General features: G+C 36.6%; 4 protein-coding genes across 6 annotated transcripts in view; 3 read left to right on the top strand and 1 right to left on the bottom strand.

The window, feature by feature from the left end:
• Nucleotides 1-9500: 9500 nt before the first annotated feature.
• LOC133651159 (claudin-4-like) overlaps nucleotides 9501-19483 on the bottom strand; it is a 16786-nt gene continuing 6803 nt past the window's right edge. The window contains exons 1-2 of one of the 3 annotated variants that reach the window (XM_062049141.1): nucleotides 12748-12917; nucleotides 9501-10212 (exon numbers count right to left, since the gene is read on the bottom strand). In XM_062049141.1, coding sequence (XP_061905125.1) covers nucleotides 9595-10212; nucleotides 12748-12753 — 624 coding nt within the window. In that variant the 5' untranslated portion in view covers nucleotides 12754-12917 and the 3' untranslated portion in view covers nucleotides 9501-9594. Of the gene's footprint in view, nucleotides 12686-12747; nucleotides 12918-19483 lie in introns of those variants that run through there. The other 2 variants (XM_062049139.1, XM_062049140.1) reach the window with 2 other exon arrangements.
• LOC133651160 (claudin-like protein ZF-A89) lies at nucleotides 12902-13994 on the top strand. The gene has a single exon (XM_062049142.1). The coding sequence runs from the start codon at nucleotides 12937-12939 to the stop codon at nucleotides 13567-13569; it is 633 nt and encodes a 210-aa protein (XP_061905126.1). The 5' UTR covers nucleotides 12902-12936; the 3' UTR covers nucleotides 13570-13994.
• Nucleotides 16604-17607, top strand: LOC133651155 (claudin-4-like). The gene has a single exon (XM_062049136.1). It carries the CDS (start codon nucleotides 16687-16689, stop codon nucleotides 17317-17319), a length of 633 nt encoding a protein of 210 aa, XP_061905120.1. The 5' UTR covers nucleotides 16604-16686; the 3' UTR covers nucleotides 17320-17607.
• LOC133651157 (claudin-4-like) overlaps nucleotides 19446-19483 on the top strand; it is a 1375-nt gene continuing 1337 nt past the window's right edge. The window contains exon 1 of the mRNA XM_062049138.1: nucleotides 19446-19483. This exon is cut by the window's right edge and continues 1337 nt beyond it. The gene's annotated coding sequence lies outside the window, so the exon portion shown is untranslated.

Below are 19483 nucleotides of genomic sequence, written 5' to 3'. Positions count from 1 at the left end.
CAACACAGCAAAGTACTCTCCACTGGAGCAACTTCAACAACAAGACAAACAAGGGAGGGACTCGGCTAGTTTGGGGATCCGGTTTCTCGCTCGGCCTGATTCCTTTGTGGGTAAACAACACGGAGGAGGAGTAGGAAGTATTTGACATTAAAACTTTACTGACGACCAACCAGGTGGCGCTGTAACCTTTACTTGAATAAAGCTATTGGTGAAAAAGACTGCACTGCAAAAACTGAAAGCTCTGAAACTGTTCTCCTTTTTCTAATTTGTTCTTTATCTTTTTATTTTTGTTTTAATTTTAAAATTAATATTTTGGCATTTATTTTCTTTCCCTTTTATTCTTCTTAATCTTCCTTTTTTAAATTTTATTCTATATTTCTTTCTGCTTTTTTTTCCATTTTGTCTGCTTTTGTTTTTTTTCCCATTTTTTTTCTCTAATTTGTTTACTTTCTTTTATATCTGTCTTACTTTTGTCTTGTACATATTTACTTTAGAAAATATACTTCTCTTGTTGCCTTATTTGTATTTGACATAATTAAATGTTTGGCTAGAATTTTATTAAACAAAACCAGTTTTCTTTTAAGTAATATAGAACTTTATCAGAGCTGTTCATATATTTCATGAAGGAATATAGTTAACACTAGAAGTCCCAGCATTTTTCTGTCTACCTGGAAGACCCAGAGAGGGGTCATTTGGCCCGACGCTTTTCCCGAATACACTAATCACTCATTTTGTTATGGTAATGAGGCTGTTAGGGGCAGTTTGTCTAGGTAGACAGAAAAATTATACATGTGGGAAATGCCGAAAGGAGCAATGGCAGTGCCAGGATTGTGAGTGACTGCTCAAATGTATGTCAGTCACGTTTACATGGACATGGTTTTTCATTCTTTGTAAATATGCTTTTTTCTTTGTAAATTTTTTTTTTTAAACTATTTTTGGCACACAAAAATAACAATTGCTTCTGCAACAACCCTCCACACCAAAACTGGGAAAACAGTTGCTTTTTCATTCTTTGTAAATATGTTTTGTTTTGTATTTTTTTTAACAATAAATGTCAGAGTGTTGATCCCTTCATTCTGTTGATCCTTGCAAAAACACACACAACCTACCTCAGAACTAAAGCTTGAGCTGTAAGGTCCCCTCCCCCACACAGGCTCAAGTGGCCCCCTGCCGTGTGCCACTAACAGCCACATTTTCATAACAAAAGGAGTGTCCACAGGGGGGACTAGGGGTCAAATGACCCTCTTGTGTGTTTTCTAGGTAAAAATGTCAATTGACCCTTCTGTGGGACTTCGCGTATCATATTATTATTTTTAAAACAGTATTGATTTTGAATGAAGAATCGATTCTTTCTGGAATCGTTACCCCCAACAATCAAATTGAATCGTGGGGTGCCCAAAGAGTCACAGTCCTATTTAAAATGACTAATTTTTCAGCAAAAACTAGATTTTTTTTTGGTAAAATTCCGGCTGGTATCGGCAATACCGATCCGACATCGATACTTTGTGCAAATTAGGGTTGTACGGTATAGTATAGTACCGCGATACTAATGAATCATATTCTGTACTATACCGCCTCTAAAAAGTACTGGTTGTTTACCAAACGCCATTGGTGGATCTACACTTAAAAACCCACTGTAATGATACCAAGTACAACAGCGTATCTAGTCAATACTACTATGATTACATCGATATTTTTAAGCATCACAAAATCTTTTTTCGTTTTTTTCTAATTCATATTATGTTTATGAACTCACAAAATATGTCTGACACATGAGGACTTTGAATGTGACCACTGTATGACCCTGTAACTACTTGGTATCGGATTGATACCCAAATTTGTGGTGTCATCCAAAACTAATGTTAAGCATCCAAACAGAAGAATAAATGATAGTGTAGATAGAACATGTTGAAAGAGAAAGTAAGCTGATATCAACAGTAAATGAACAAGTAGATTAATAATTCATTTTTTACCACTTGTCCTTAATAATGTTGACAAAATAATAGGTAGATAAATGACACAATATGTTACTGCATATGTCAGCAGACTAATTAGGAGCCTTTGTTTACTTACTAATAAAAGACAAGTTGTCTTGTATGTTCACTTTTTTATTTAAGGACAAACTTGCAATAAGAAACATATGTTTAATGTACCCTAAAATGTTTTGTTCAAATAAAACCAATAATGCAATTTTTTGTGGTTCACTTTATTTAGAAAAGTATCGAAAAGTACCAGAATATATCGAAATACATTTTGGTACCGGTACCAAAATATTGGTATCGGGACAACACTCGTGCAAATATACCTAACATGTCTGCTAACATTTCAAAGGTTGTGTATTTTCAAATAATAATGTAAAAAACAACAACAACAGTAAAAATTTAAGAAAAAAAAGAGCAAAAAATCGGAATGTAATGAGAAAAAGCTGACATTTTTATATTATTTTAATAATAACATACTTAACCATCTATAACACATCATTTTGTCTTTAAATATCTATATTATCTGTTTTTAGCACTTTTTTTTTTTAAATATCAAAATATTTGACTTTTTCAGTGTAAGTTTAGACACCCTTTATCTAAAATAAAAAATAAAAAATAAAATTCACTTGAAATATTAACATTTAGTTAGTTAATTAAATAAAAACAAAAATACGTACGAATTAATTTGAAAAATTACAGCAACCCTAATAAATTGTGTGCCTGAACATTCATATTTCCGTGCAGGCAGAATTTTTGACAAACTACATTGTGCAGTTACGCAATCTTATTATTTTTAGTCTCTTCCTACATGGGGAAAAAAAACCAAAAGTAAAAATGTAAGTAAAAGAGCGAAACACTCGATATCTTATGAGAAAAAGATGAAAGGTTCTAACTAATAATGAATAGTATACTTAGTCACCTATAATACAAAGCTGACACGATATCTATTTTTTAGTTTTTTTTAAAAATAAAAAATATCAACATGGCCCCCACAAACTTTGACTTTTCAGAAGAAGTTTGGACACTCCTGAACTAAAGTATCACAAGTATCGATATTTTGATTTAAGAATCGATATTAAAGCAAAAATAACTGGTATCGGCGGTACCGATATTTCAGTATCAATCTGCACATCACTACCAAAAACGCAAAAATGAAAGTTCGGCCAAATTTGACGCATTATGTACATAAATATGCTCGTCAAACTTGTTGACATATGACTATTTAAAGGTTGTTATTTTGTACGATCCATTTTAATCCAGTTTGTAAAGTACAGCCATGTGAACAAAAGCTTTGGCCAACAAAAATGGGTGGCTCTCGCACGAGAGGAAGTCATTTTGCAATGCAGTCTGCTAAAAATTATGGAAAGCGTTACTCTACATAGCAACTGGCGCTGTGGTCAAGGTTGGAATTGCCACAAAACACATTTTAGGTTTGCAACACTTTACTGCCGTCTGGTGGCGAAAGTGGATAGTGCACCCCTCTAATTCATCACGTTTCATGTGTCAGGTAAACCATGACAATTGGGGCCTTATGAATCCTCTTCTTACTGTATATTGCAGTGTAAAACAGTACACTTGTTAATCTAAACAAGAATATAGCTGGAATAATTCAATATTTTTAATGTATATGAGCAATGAGTTCCATTGGCAGCAAAACAGGCCCAGAGCATAATACTACCACCACCATGCTTGACGGTAGGATTGGTGTTCCTGGGATTAAAAGACCTCCAAACATATTGCTGGGTATTGAGTCCAAACAGCAACATTTTTGTTTCATCTGACATCACATGGACAAAGATAAAACCTTCTGGAGGAAAGTTCTGTGGTCAGATGGAACAAAAATGGAGGTGTTTGGCCACAATACCCAGCAATATGTTTGGAGGAGAAAAGGTGAGTGTCACAATGCAATTTAAAGGCGGCACAGAGGAACCCAAGGATGCAGACGGAAGGTGAGTAAAACAGTTCTTTACTTAAGGAAAGAGTACTCACAACAAAGATCCAAACAGGATATAACAAAAAGCGACGGTGCGAAAAAGAGAAAACAAAATAATAATAAATGGAAAAAAAGAACAAAAGCTATTATTAGAGATGTCCGATAATATCGGTCTGCCGATATTATCGGCCGATAAATGTGTTAAAATGTAATATTGGAAATTATCGGTATCGGGTTTTTTTTTTATCAGTATCGTTTTTTTTTTTTTTTTTTTTTTTTTAATTAAATCCACATAAAAAACACAAGATACACTTACAATTAGTGCACCAACCCAAAAAACCTCCCTCCCCCATTTACACTCATTCACACAAAAGGGTTGTTTCTTTCTGTTATTAAAGGCCTACTGAAATGATTTTTTTTTATTTAAACGGGAATAGCAGATCCATTCTATGTGTCATACTTGATCATTTCGCGATATTGCCATATTTTTGCTGAAAGGATTTAGTAGAGAAAATCCACGATAAAGTTGGCAACTTTTGCTCGCTGATAAAAAAAAAGCCTTGCCTGTAGCGGAAGTAGCGTGACGTCACAGGAGCTAGTATTCCTCACAATTCCCCGTTGTTTACAATGGAGCGAGAGAGATTCGGACCGAGAAAGTGATGATTACCCCATTAATTTGAGCGAGGATGAAAGATTCGTAGATGAGGAACGTTACAGTGAATGACTTGAGAGGCAGCGATGGACGTATCTTTTTTCGCTCTGACCGTAACTTAGGTACAAGCTGGCTCATTGGATTCCACACTCTCCTTTTTCTATTGTAGATCACATATTTGTATTTTAAACCACCTGGGATACTATATCCTCTTGAAAATGAGAGTCGAGAACGCGAAATGGACATTCAGTGACTTTTATCTCCACGACAATACATCGGCGAAATGCTTTAGCTACGAGCTAACGTGATAGCATCGTGCTTTAACTGCATATAGAAACAAAAAAATAAAGGATAGAAGGAAGGATAGATAGAAAATCAACAATACTATTAAACCGTGGACATGTAAATACACGGTTAATGCTTTCCAGGCTGGCGAAGGTTAACAATGCTGTGCTAACGACGCCATTGAAGCTAACTTAGCAACTTAGCAACGGGACCTCACAGAGCTATGCTAAAAACATTAGCTCTCCACCTACGCCAGCCAGCCCTCATCTACTCATCAACACCCGTGCTCACCTGCGTTCCAGCGATCGGCAGAAGGACGAAGGACTTCACCCGATGCGTTTGGCGGCCCGGAGACGTAGGAAGTCAAGGTGAGGTCGGCGGCTAGCGCGGCTAGCGCGGCTAGCGCGGCTAGCGCTCCAACAAAGTCCTCCTGGTTGTGTTGCTGTAGTCCGCTGCTAATACACTGATCCCACCTACAACTGTCTTCTTTGCAGCCTTCATTGTTCATTAAACAAATTGCAAAAGATGTCCAGAATACTGTGGAATTATGAAATGAAAACAGAGGTATTTGTATAGGATTCTACGGGGTACCATAACTTCCGTTACTCTGACTTCGTCATGCGCATACGTCATCATACCGCGATGTTTCAGCCGGATATTTCCCGGGAAGTTTTAAAAGTCACTTTATAAGTTAACCCGGCCGTATTGGCATGTGTTGCAATGTTAAGATTTCATCATTGATATATAAACTATCAGACTGCATGGTCGGTAGTAGTGGCTTTCAGTAGGCCTTTAATATTCTGGTTCCTACATTATATATCAATATATATCAATACAGTCTGCAAGGGATACAGTCCGTAAGCACACATGATTGTGCGTGCTGCTGCTCCACTAATAGTACTAACCTTTAACAGTTAATTTTACAAATTTTCATTAATTACTAGTTTCTATGTAACTGATTTTATATTGTTTTACTTTCTTTTTTATTCAAGAAAATGTTTTTAATTAATTTATCTTATTTTATTTGATTCATTTTTTTTTAAAAGTACCTTATCTTCACCATACCTGGTTGTCCAAATTAGGCATAATAATGTGTTAATTCCATGACTGCCGGTTGATATCGGTATCGGTTGATATCGGTATCGGTAATTAAAGAGTTGGACAATATCGGCATATCGGATATCGGCAAAAAGCCATTATCGGACATCCCTAGCTATTATGCAAAAAAGAACTAGACTTGGGTTGGAGTTGCAAGACGTGCAACCTACCAGACAACACCAAGCTGGATGGCACTGGGAATAGCCAAGAATGTTAGCATCAAAAACTACGGAAGCATAGAAGTCTTCTGACATGGAGAGTCGAGGTGTGGAATCGCCGGGTGCCATTCAGCTGTCATGGCGCTGCTTAAGTAGTGACAGGAAGATTGGACACAGCTGTGCACGTCTCACAACTCCGCCCACTGGGAGGAAGACAAAAAGTAAGAGGTCTGCTGCACCGACAAAGGAAAACTGAACCTACAAACCACAAGGTGGCAGCAGGCGGTGACAGTGAGGCCTTTAATCCCAGGACCACCACTCCTACCGTCAAGCATGGTGGTGGTAGTATTATGCTCCGGGCCTGTTTTGCTGCCAATGGAACTGGTGCTTTACAGAGAGTACATGGGACAATGAAAAAGGAGGATTACCTCCAAATTCTTCAGGACAAGCTAAAATCATCAGCCCGGAGGTTGGGTCTTGGGCGCAGTTGGGTGTTCCAACAGGACAATGACCCCAAACACCCGTCAAAAGTGGTAAAGGAATGGCTAAATCAGGCTAGAATGAAGGTTTTAGAATGGCCTTGCCAAAGTCCTGACTTAAACGTGTGGACAATGCTGAAGAAACAAGTCCATGTCAGAAAAGCAACACATTTAGCTGAACTGCACCAATTTTGTCAAGAGGAGTGGTCAGAAATTCAAGCAGAAACTTGTGGATGGCTACCAAAAGCGCCTTATTGCAGGTAAACTTGCCAAGGGACATGTAAGCAAATATTAACATTGCTGTATGTATACTTTTGACCCAGCACATTTGCTCACATTTCCAGTAGACCCATAATAAATTCATAAAAGAAGCAAACTTCATGAATGTTTTTTGTGACCAACAAGTATGTGCTCAATCACTACATCACAACAAAATAAAAGCTGTAGAAATTACTGGAAACTCAAGACAGCCATGACATTATGTTCTTTACAAGTGTATGTCAACTTTTGACCACGACTGTATATATATATATATATATATATATATATATATATATATATATATATATATATATATATATATATATATATATATATATATATATATATATATATATATATATACACACACACATATAGACACATAAACAAATATATATATATACAAACATATAGACACAACCTACTCAGTGGCCTAGTGGTTAGAGTGTCCGCCCTGAGATCGGTAGGTTGTGAGTTCAAACCCCAGCCGAGTCATACCAAAGACTATAAAAATGGGAGCCATTACCTCCCTGCTTGGCACTCAGCATCAAGGGTTGGAATTGGGGGTTAAATCACCAAAAATGATTCCCGGGCGCGGCCACCGCTGCTGCTCACTGCTCCCCTCACCTCCCAGGGGGTGAACAAGGGGATTGGTCAAATGCAGAGGACAAATTTCACCACACCTAGTGTGTGTGTGTGACAATCATTGGTACTTTAACTTTAACTTTAACTTAATATACATATATACACATATACATATACATATATACACATATACATATATATATATATACATATATACACATATACATATATATATATATATATATATATATATATATATATATATATATATATATATATATATATATATATATATATATATATATATATACATGGACATATACATATACATATATATATATATATATATATACATGGACATATACATATATATATATATATATATATATATATATATATATATATATATATATATATATATATATATATATATATACATGGACATATACATATACATAGACATATACATATATACACACACATATATACACATTTACATATACATATATACACACACACACACACATATATATATACACACACACACTCACACACACACACATGTGTATATGTGTGTATATACATATATATATATATATATATATATATATATATATACACACACATGTGTATATGTGTGTATATATATATATATATACATATATATATATATATACTGTGTATATATATATATATATATACTGTGTATATATATATATATATATATACTGTGTATATATATATATATATATATATATATATATATATATATATATATATATATATATATATATATATTGTGTATATATATATATATATATATATATATATATATATATATATATATATATATATATATATATATATATATATATATATATATATATATATAAATATATATATATATATATAGCGCGGCCCCCAGCCAAATTGTTTTACCCCAATGCGGCCCCGGAGTCAAAAAGTTTGGGGACCCCTGGTTTAGATAATAATGAATCATATATTGGAATATGGGATCCATTATTTAAATTTGTATTAACTATTAAATGAACCAAAAATATGACTTATTATATCTTTGTGGAAAATATTGGACACAGTGTGTTGTCAAGCTTATGAGATGCGATGCAAGTGTAAGCCACTGTGACACTATTGTTCATTTACTTTTTTTATTTTATTAATGTCTGTAATGATAATGTCAATGAGGGATTTTTAATAACGGCTATGTTGAAATTGTTACTAATATTGATACTGTTGTTGATAATATTCATGTTTGTTTCACTACTTTTAGATCAGTGGTCCCTTGAAAACCGGGAAGGGGGGTGAGGGGGGTGTTTTTAAAAAAAATAAAATTGTTTTTTTTTTTTTTCCATAAAGAAATACAATCATGTGTGCTTACGGACTGTATCCCTGCAGACTGTATTGATCTATATTGATATATAATCTATATATTGTGTTTTTTATGTTGATTTAATTTTAAAAAATTAAAAATAAATAAATAAATAAAAAAATATATTTTTTTATTTTATTTTTTCTTGTGCGGCCCGGTACCAATCGGTCCACGGACCGGTAGCTGGTTGGGGACCACTGTTTTAGGTTGTTCTCTGTCATGTTTGTGTCTCCTCTCAATTGCTCTGTTTATTACTATTCTGAATGTTGCTGGGTCGAGTTTGGTTTTGGAATTGGATTGCATTATTATGGTATTCTAAAAAAAAAAAAAAAAAAAAGCCTCCAATGTTGGTATTGTATTGGCGGCTGTATCAGGCCGCCCCTGACGGCGTCTCGGAGATGTTTTCCCCAGAGGACCGTCGTGAGGGACACTGATTTACACGCGGTGTCACGGAGACAACAGCGGCCGTGCACGCTGGCGCTCACGTCGCTAGGAAACGGTGGGATGCGCCAGAAGAATGCGTGTTGACTCCCGCACATCTGCCAGGAGGCGTCGGCGTGATGGATGCCCCGCCTCCGTAATGTCTTCTTTACAAACGTGTGACAGCGTCCTTTGAGGGCCAACAATCGTTTGTTGGGAACAATGCATTGTGGGTAAAAATCAGCACGACATTTCTGGACCAAAGATAAAAAAGGCTTTTATTGTGAAAGTTTAGGACAGAGAGGTGTTAAAAAGACTTTTAGACCTGGTCTGGTTAGTGACAAAGAAACTCCTTCACACAAATTCCTTGGCCGGGCTGCTGGGTTTGGGGGCCGAGTATTTGGCGGCGCCGTAGCGGTGGCCTCCTGACGGCGGCGGGCACTGGCAGCACAGGAGGGCGCCCCCGATCAGGAGCAGTCCAGAAGCCCCCCAGCCCACGTAGAGGCAGGCCCCCAGCTCCCTCCTCTGGGCGTCGGGCACGGCCGGGTTGTAGAAGTCCTTGATGATGGTGTTGGCGGGCAGCGACACGGTCACCAGGCACAGGGCGCCGCTCAGCAGGAAGAAGACGCCGGCGGCGATGGCCACCCGGGCTTTGGCCGCCTTGTCCTCCACGCAGGTGGTGCACTTGCCCCCCACCACCGACAGCAGCAGGCCGAAGAGCGCGAAGAGGATGCCGATGACCACCATGGCGCGGGCCGCCTGGAGGTCCGGCGGCAGCGCCAGCAGCGAGTCGTAGACCTTGCACTGCATCTGACCCGTGCTCTGCACCACGCAGGTCATCCACAGACCCTCCCAGATGGCCTGCGCCACCACGATGTTGTTGCCGATGAAGGCCGACACCTTCCACATGGGCAGCATGCAGATCAGGATGTTCCCGATCCAGCCCAGCACCCCCAGACCGATGCCCAGAACCTGCAGGCCCAAAGACGCCATCTGTGTCCGCCGCGCGAGTGTCAAAGTGTGAGCGGCTGGCGGGACTCTAGAACTTTTATAGCGCCCGGAGAGGCGGGACACAAGCCCATGTGGGAGGTCGCCGGCTTAGACCGCCATCGCTGGAGGGTCGGGCGCTCACAGGCCGCTGATTGATGATGTCATCAAAGTAAGACTACAGCGAGCTCTCCAATGGAAGACTTGAGTACTCAGGTGTTAAGTGCACACACTTTGTGGAGTGCTGTCACAAGTCCATGATGATCGCAATATTGACACACTTTTCTTGTCTTTTTTTCCTTTTATATTTTCTGCTTATCCTTTGTTTCTCTTTTTCTTTTTTTAAAAATCTGTCTTTTTTTCTTTCTTAATTCTTCTTCTTTTTTTTACCTTCTTTGTCTTTGTTTTCTTTTATTTGTGTCCTTTTTTTTTGTTTTATTTAAAAAAAAATAATACTGCAATTTGTTTTACTTCTTTTTCTTCTTCTTTGTAGTATTTTATTTTTAAAAAAAGCCTAAGAAGTTAATTTTCCTTCTTTCATATTTTTCTTCTTCTTTGTCTTTTTCTCTTTTAAAACTGTTTATATGGTTTTTTTTCCATTTGGTCCCTTTTCCTTCTTTTTCTTTGTCTTTTTGGATTTTTTAGATTTAATATTTTTCAACTTTTTTTTCTTCTTAGTTTTTTTTTTGTTGCATTTTCTATACATTTTCTATACATTTTTTCCTTCTTTTATATTTTTCCTTTTTTTTCTTTGTTTTTCCTCTTCTTTTTCTTTGTTTCTCTTTCGTTTGTTTTCTTCTTGCTTGTCTTTTTAAATTAAAACATTCTGTCTTTTCTTCTTTCTTCAAGTCTTTTGCCTTTTTCCTCATTTTTTCTTCTTAGTGTTTTTCTTATTTGTATTTGTGCCCTTCTTTTGTGTTTTCCCAAATTTTACTTTCAAAACAAATATTGATGCATTTTATTTTTTATTGTCTTTCTTTTATATTTTTTTGCTTTTCCTTCTTTTTTTCAAATATTTACTTTTTTATTCTTCATCTTTTACAAAACTGTATTCCTCAGCTTTTTGTCATCATTTGTTCCCCTTTCACTAGTTGTTTTTATTATTTTATATTTTTCAAATTTTAATTAGTTTTTGTCTTTGTTTATTTTCCTAAATTCTACTTTTTGCATTTTCTTTTTTATGAGTTTTGTCTTCTTTTCGCCTTTTTTCTTTTATTGTTTTACTGCATTTTTATTTCCCTTTTTTGTTTAGTTTTTTCTTTGTCTCTATTTCATTATATTAAATGTATATTTCTGCATTTTCTATTTCCTTAATTTTTTTTTATTAACATTTTTTTCATTTGCTCTTCTTTTTGCTTTTTTTCTTACATTTTTTCCTTTTAAACATTTTTTTTCTTCTTTGTTTTTCCTCTTTTTCTTTGTTTCTCTTCTTGTTTGTTTTATTCTTGCTTGTCTTTTTTATATAAAAAAAATCTGTCTTTTTTCTTCAAGTCTTTTTTCTTAATTGCCTTTTTCCTCCTTTTTCACTTTTAGTCTTTTTCTTCTTTGTATTTGTGTCCTCCTTTCGTGTTTTCCAAATGTATCTTTCAAAACAAATAATGATGCATTTTCCTTTTTCTTCTTCTTTTTATTATTGTCTTTTTTTTTTTATAATAATTTTTGCTATTTCTTCTTTTTTCCCCAAATGTTTACTTTTTTCTTCTCTGTCTTTTTCAAAACTACATTTCTCAGCTTTTTGTCATCATTTGTTCCCCTTTCACTTGTTTTTTCTTTATTTTATGTTTTTCAGATTTTAATTCGTTTTTTTGTCTTTGTCTATTTTCTTAAATTGTATTTTTTGCATTTTCTTTTTTAATTGTTTTTTCTTCTTTTTGCCTTATTCCTTTTTTTTCTTCTTTGTCGTTATTTAATTTTTTTCAAATGTATATTCCTGCATTTTCTATTTTCTTCCTTTCACCCCCTTTTTTATTTTTTTTATTTTACGCTATTTTATATTTTCTTCATTTTCTTCTTATTACGTCTCTTTACTTTTTAATGGGGAATTGCAACTATTTGAGTTATTTTGTCCCCAAGATGACGACTACTAAGTGTCCAGCACTGTACATTTGGACCACTTTAAGTGCAACAATTGACGCACTTAGGAGACTTAAGTGTACTTGAGCAATGTCAAAATGCGTAGCCACCCGAGCAGCTTTGACATCGTTACTCTTTTTTGTCTCCTTGCAAAGACTCGTTCAAGCGGAGGAACAAAACGTTCCCCTTCCACAGGTCATGACCTCAAAGCGCTGACTATACGTCCACTAGGGGGCATGCATGCGTCCTGCTACCATGGTGACATCATCCATCAGCATACAAAGTGGACATTCGAAACACCTGTGTTGTCATTTTAGCCATCAAGGCTCCGCTCTCTTGATGCGTGTGGAGACAACAAACTCTTAGCTTGATTGGAGTAACGTTCCTTCACAGGTGATAAGAAAAGTCAACAAGTTTTCAGGTGATCAATTAAAAAAAGAAGGTTACCAGCATTGCAGAGGTGATGAGTCCCAATCAGGCAGCCAAGAAGTGCACGTGTGTGTGAGAGTCTTCACAGGTGTTTCCACTTGCAATTAAGTCCAACAGCCAATCCCAGCAGCCCCTGCGGTCACATGGCCACATAAATGCAGCAGGTGAGCAGACTCCTCCACGCACCTTTCCCTACCACACACCGACATGGCGTCCGCAGGCCTCCAGATGTTCGGCGTCTTCCTGGCGACCGTGGGCTTCCTGGGCGACATCATCGTGTGCGCGCTGCCCATGTGGAAGGTGACGGCGTTCATCGGCAGCAACATCGTGACGGCGCAGGTGTTCTGGGAGGGTCTGTGGATGAACTGCGTGAAGCAGAGCACGGGCCAGATGCAGTGCAAGGTCTACGACTCCATGCTGGCGCTGCCCCAGGACCTGCAGGCGGCCCGCGCCCTGATGGTCATCTCCATCCTGCTGGCCCTCATGGGCCTCCTGCTGGCCGCCGCCGGGGGCAAGTGCACCAACTGCATCGAGGACGAGCTGGCCAAGAGTCGCGTGGCCATCGCGGCGGGCGTCTTCGTTATAGCGGGCGGCATCCTGTGCCTCATCCCGGTGTCCTGGTCCGGCCACGTGGTCATCCGCGACTTCTACAACCCCGTCATCACCAACGCGCAGAGGCGGGAGCTCGGCGCCGCGCTCTTCATCGGCTGGGGGTCCGCCGGCCTGCTGATCATCGGGGGGGCGCTGCTGTGCTGCCAGTGTCCCGGTCGCAAGGACGGTAGATACTCTGTGAAATACTCCGCGCCGCGCTCGGCCGCCAGTGGAGGCGCTTATGTTTGATTTGTTTAATCTGCTTTAGTGAACTATATTCTCATGATTTTTAATAAATGTAACTTTTTAATATCAAGTTTTGTAGCCTGGAAGTTAAACCTGCTACAGTGGTAAGACCCTTCTTCGCTCTTAAAGTTGAGGGTGGGGAGCGTCTGCTCAAGCTAACTAACAAGCTAACTAACATGATTGTTTCTATGTGCGCTTTTCCTCTGTATTGAAGGCCACCTCAGGACTTTTGTGTTGAGATTCAAACTGTCTTTTTGCATCTGTGCCAAGTTCTAACAAAGGGAAAACACATGGCCGCTTCAAGATGAGCCACACCTGGAAACACCCCGCGGCTGCAGCAGAGTGATTAATTGATTAAATGTTTTACACTTCTGAAAACTGACTTCAGAACCTATACAAAGCTCTAAATAAAATGATTTGTATTTATACCTGGTGTGGAACTATTTCATTTAATTCAAGAAGCGGACTTAAAGTAAAGCTTGCTGTGTGGCAGTGAACATGCTTTAATGCAGGGGTCACCAACGCGGTGCCCGCGGGCACCAGGTAGCCCGTAAGGACCAGATGAGTAGCCCGCCGGCCTGTTCTAAAAATAGCTCAAATAGCAGCACTTACCAGTGAGCTGCCTCTATTTTTTAAATTGTATTTATTTACTAGCAAGCTGGTCTCGCTTTGCCCGACATTTTTAATTCTAAGAGACAAAACTAAAATGGAATTTGAATATCCAATAAAATATTTTAAAGACTTGGTCTTCACTTGTTTAAATAAATTCATTATTTTTTTTTACTTTGCTTCTTATAACTTTCACAAAGACAATTTTAGAGAAAATACAACCTTAAAAATGATTTTAGGATTTTTAAACTCATATACCTTTTTACCTTTGAAATTCCTTCCTCTTCTTTCCTGACAATTTAAATCAATGTTCAAATTTATTTTTTTTATTGTAAATAATAATAAATACATTTTAATTTAATTCTTCATTTTAGCTTCTGTTTTTTCGACGAAGAATATTTGTGAAATATTTCTTCAAACTTATTAAAATTCAAAAAAATTATTCTGGCAAATCTCGAAAATCTGTAGAATCAAATTTAAATCTTATTTCAAAGTCTTTTGAATTTCTTTTAAAATTTTTGTTCTGGAAAATCTAGAAGAAATAATGATTTGTCTTTGTTAGAAATATAGCTTGGTCCAATTTGTTATATATTCTAACAAAGTGCAGATTGGATTCTAACCTAACCTATGATTTTTTTTATTTCATGTTTGAAATAAGACATTTTTACTTTGAAGAAGCAGTTTTATACTTGTGAGTTTGGAGTTTGGAAAATGTTTACAAATTGTTTAGAAAGAGTTAAAAGTGTTTGGAAAGTGTTTAAAAAGTGTTTACAAAGTGTCTAGAAAGAGTTAAAAGTGTTTACAAAGTGTTTACAAAGTCTTTACAAAGAGTTAAAAGTGTTGGGGATGTGTTAAAGTTTTCCAAAGTGTTTGAAAAGTGTTTACAAAGTGTTTAATAAGAGTTAAAAATATTTAAAAAGTGTGTACAAAGTGTTGAAAAAGTGATTTGAAGGTGTTTAGAAAGTCTCCCGCTGAGTGTTAGGAGGAATGTTGACAAGCGTTACGTCCTCACTGATACTGGCAGCATACTTGCTGTGGGACCAGTAAAGAAAATACTGTCTTTAAAGTGCTTTCTGTCTCACTTTCTTGTATGACAGCATATACACACACACGTTTATACACACTATATACATAGATAGATAGATAGATAGATAGATAGTGTATATTATATTTATGTATAAATAGATAAATAGATAGATAGTAATATATATGTGTATATATATATTTATGTATAGATAGATAGATAGATAGATAGATAGATAGATAGTGTATATATGTATGTATAAATAGATAGATAGATACACAGTGTATATATATATACATACAAACTATATATATATATATATATATATATATATATATATATATATATATATATATATATATATATATATATATATATATATATATAAATATATATATATTTATATATATATATATATATATATATATATATATATATATATATATATATATATATATATATATATATATACATTAGGGCTGCAACAACTAATCGATTAAATCGATTATAAAAATAGTTGCTGATTAATTTAGTCATTGATTCGTTGGATCTATGCTATGCGCATGCGCAGAGGCTTTTTAAAATTTTGTATTTATTTTTTATTTTTATTTTTTAAATAAACCTTTATTTATAAACTGGAACATGTACAAACAGCTGAGAAACAATAATCAAAATAAGTATGGTGCCAGTATGCTGTTTTTTTCCCAATAAAATACTGGAAAGGATAGAAATGTAGTTTGTCTCTTTCATCCGATTATTAATCGATTAATCGAAGTAATAATCGACAGATTAATCGATGATCAAATTAATCGTTAGTTGCAGCCCTAATATATATATATATATCACAACACAACTGATGGTCCCAACTTCATTAATAAAGCAAGAAATTCCACTAATCAACCCTGTTAAGGCACACCTGTGAAGTGAAAACCATTTCAGGTGACTACCTCTTGAAGCTCATCGAGAGAATGCCAAGAGTGTGCAAAGCAGTAATCGGAGCAAAGGGTGGCTATTTTGAAGGAACTAGAATATAAAACATGTTTTCAGTACATAACTCCACATGTGTTCATTCATAGTTTTGATGCCTTCAGGAAAAAAACACAGCGGCTATTTCATCCCCACAAGCCTGTTTCGCAGGTTTCTCTGCTCTTCAGGGGATTTTATTTATTAAAAAAATAAATATAAAGTAGATGGATAATATGCAATGCATAGAGATAGAGGTCTAGATAGATGAACTGTAGGTGATCATGCGATCTTATGATTGGGTCAGACTTCTTCCTCACAAGTTTCAGCTGACAGGCAACTTGTGTGGTCTTCAACACAGCAGCCCAAGTATAAAGGGGGGTGTGTGGGGGGGGGGGGGGGCATGAAACCGAAGCAGACCCTCCTCCCGCACCTCCTCTCTCCGTCCCACACCCACTTTCTCCTCTCCTCTACTGGAACTCCAGCCGTGCTCCACTTCATTGCTGGACCTTGAGAGCGTCATCATGGTGTCTGCGGGGAAACAGATGTTCGGGTTGGCGCTGGCCGCCGTCGGCTTCCTGGGGTGCATCATCATCTGCGCCCTCCCCATGTGGAAGGTGACGGCGTTCATCGGCGCCAACATCGTGACCGCTCAGGTGATCTGGGAGGGTCTGTGGATGAACTGCGTGACCCAGAGCACGGGCCAGATGCAGTGCAAGGTCTACGACTCCATGCTGGCGCTGCACCGGGACCTGCAGGCTTCCCGCGCCCTGGTCGTCATCGCCATCATCGCCGGGGCCTTCGGCCTCCTGCTGGGCGTGGTCGGCGGGAAGTGCACCAGCTTTGTGGAGGACGAGCGGCAGAAGTGCAAAGTGGCCATCGCGGCCGGGGTCGTCTTCCTCACGGCGGGGGTGCTGGTGCTGGTTCCCGTCTGCTGGACTGCCAACACCATCATCCGCGACTTCTACAACCCCGTCATGACCAACGCCCAGAGGAGGGAGCTGGGGGCCGCGCTCTACATCGGCTGGGGCTCAGCGGGACTCCTCTTGCTGGGCGGGGGGCTACTCTGCAGCTCCTGCCCCCGCAGGGAGGAGACCGACTACGACGTGAAGTATTCCAAGGCCCGCTCCGTGGACAGCAGCCGGGCCTACGTCTAGGACTTGTCACTGAACACGTGGAGGCCAGTCTACATGACCTGGATCCATCAAGCGGGTGCAGTGCCATTTCATCACTTTGGGTCATTTGTTACTTCAAGTATGATGCTAATGCTAATGCTAGTGCATTCCTCCAAGACGAGTCAACAATCTTGCCAAGAAGCTAATCTGGTTTTTCCAGTGTTGATGCTGAAATTATCTCAAACAAGCAACAAAACATCCAGATTTCATTTGTTGTTGTTTTTTTAATCAGTATTCCTATTTTTATGTTTTTGTCCTCAACACTGTGACTGAGAGGTTATTGTGTCAATAAAACATGCGGAATATTACACAAAACGTGTTCATTGATGGTGTTTTCAGTTGCAAAAAGTTTCAAAGTTCTTACTTTGATATGGAATTATTCATGATCTGGCTACACGGACATCGTTTTTTTGCACGGCCGCTGCAATTGAGCGCACATGAGAGCGGTGGTGCGTGAGTGTGTGAGTGATCTGTGCGGCGGCGAACAGTGGATATTTTTTATTTTCAAAGTGTTTACAAAGTGTTCGGAAAGTGTTTAGAAAGTTGTAAAGCTGTTTAGAAAGTGGTTAACATTTCCCAAGAGTTAAAAGTGCTTACAAAGTGCTTAGTTAGAGTTAAAAGTGTTTACAAAAGTTTGGAAAGTGTTTACAAAGTGTTTAGCAAGAGTTAAAAGTGTTTACAAAGTGTTTGGAAAGTGTTAATTGGAAAGTGTTTATAAAGTGCTTAGAAAGTATTTACTGGGATAGGCTCCAGCACCCCCGCGACCCAAAAAGGGACTATATATATATATATATATATATATATATATATATATATATATATATATATATATATATATATATATATATATATATATATATATATATATATATATATATACACACACACACACACACATATACAGTATATTAGGGCTGCAACTAACGATTAATTTGATAATCGATTAATCTGATAATCGATTAATCTGTCGATTATTACTTCGATTAATCGATTAATAATCGGATAAAAGAGACAAACTACATTTCTATCCATTCCAGTATTTTATTGGAAAAAAAACCAGCTTACTGGCACCATACTTATTTTGATTATTGTTTCTCAGCTGTTTGTACATGTTCCAGTTTATAAATAAAGGTTTGTAAAAAATAAAAATAAAAATAAAAAATCCAAAAAAAAATCAAAAAAAATCAAAAATGCCTCTACGCATGCACATAGCATAGATCCAACAAATCGATGACTAAATTAATCGCCAACTATTTTTATAATTGATTTTAATTGATTTTAATCGATTCAATCGATTAGTTGTTGCAGCCCTAGTGTATGTATATATATATATATATATATATATATATATATATATATATATATATATATATATATATATATATATATATATATATATATATATATATATATATATATATATATATATTATACACATATATATATATTATGTATACATATATATTATACACATATATATATATATATATATATATATATATATTATACACATATATATATATTATGTATACATATATATTATACACATATATATATATTATACACACATATATATATATATATATATATATATATATATATATATATATATATATATATATATATATATATACATATATATATATATATACATATATATATATATATATATATATATATATATATATATATATATATATATATATATATATATATATATATATATATATATATATATATATATATATATATATATATATATATATATATATATATATATATATATACATACATATACTGTATGTATATGTATATGTAAGGAACCATGCAAAAGGATTGCCTAAAAGATTACCTCTGCGTTATCAAACAGGATTCTTAAGGTTCATATTTAGTGTTAGTTCACCCAGTGGGATACGTTGTTGTCATCTACCACTACTGGGAGTAGTGGCACACACAGCAGTGCAGTGAGGTATCGTTGTCAGAGGAGACAATGTGAAAGGAAGGGATGACATGATGTCACCGTTTCAAGACTCCGCCCCCTCGGCTCCCTAAAGAGAAGGTGTGGCGTGTCTCCACCTGAGTATTCACACTCAGGCGGTCGCTCAGGTGACAAGTCACGCAGGGCGCCGACGAGGATCTGCACACC

This window comes from Entelurus aequoreus, linkage group LG05, assembly GCF_033978785.1.
Source record: "Entelurus aequoreus isolate RoL-2023_Sb linkage group LG05, RoL_Eaeq_v1.1, whole genome shotgun sequence".
In the NCBI taxonomy this organism is placed as follows: Eukaryota; Metazoa; Chordata; class Actinopteri; order Syngnathiformes; family Syngnathidae; genus Entelurus; species Entelurus aequoreus.
This window is presented reverse-complemented; position numbering and strand designations above follow the sequence as displayed.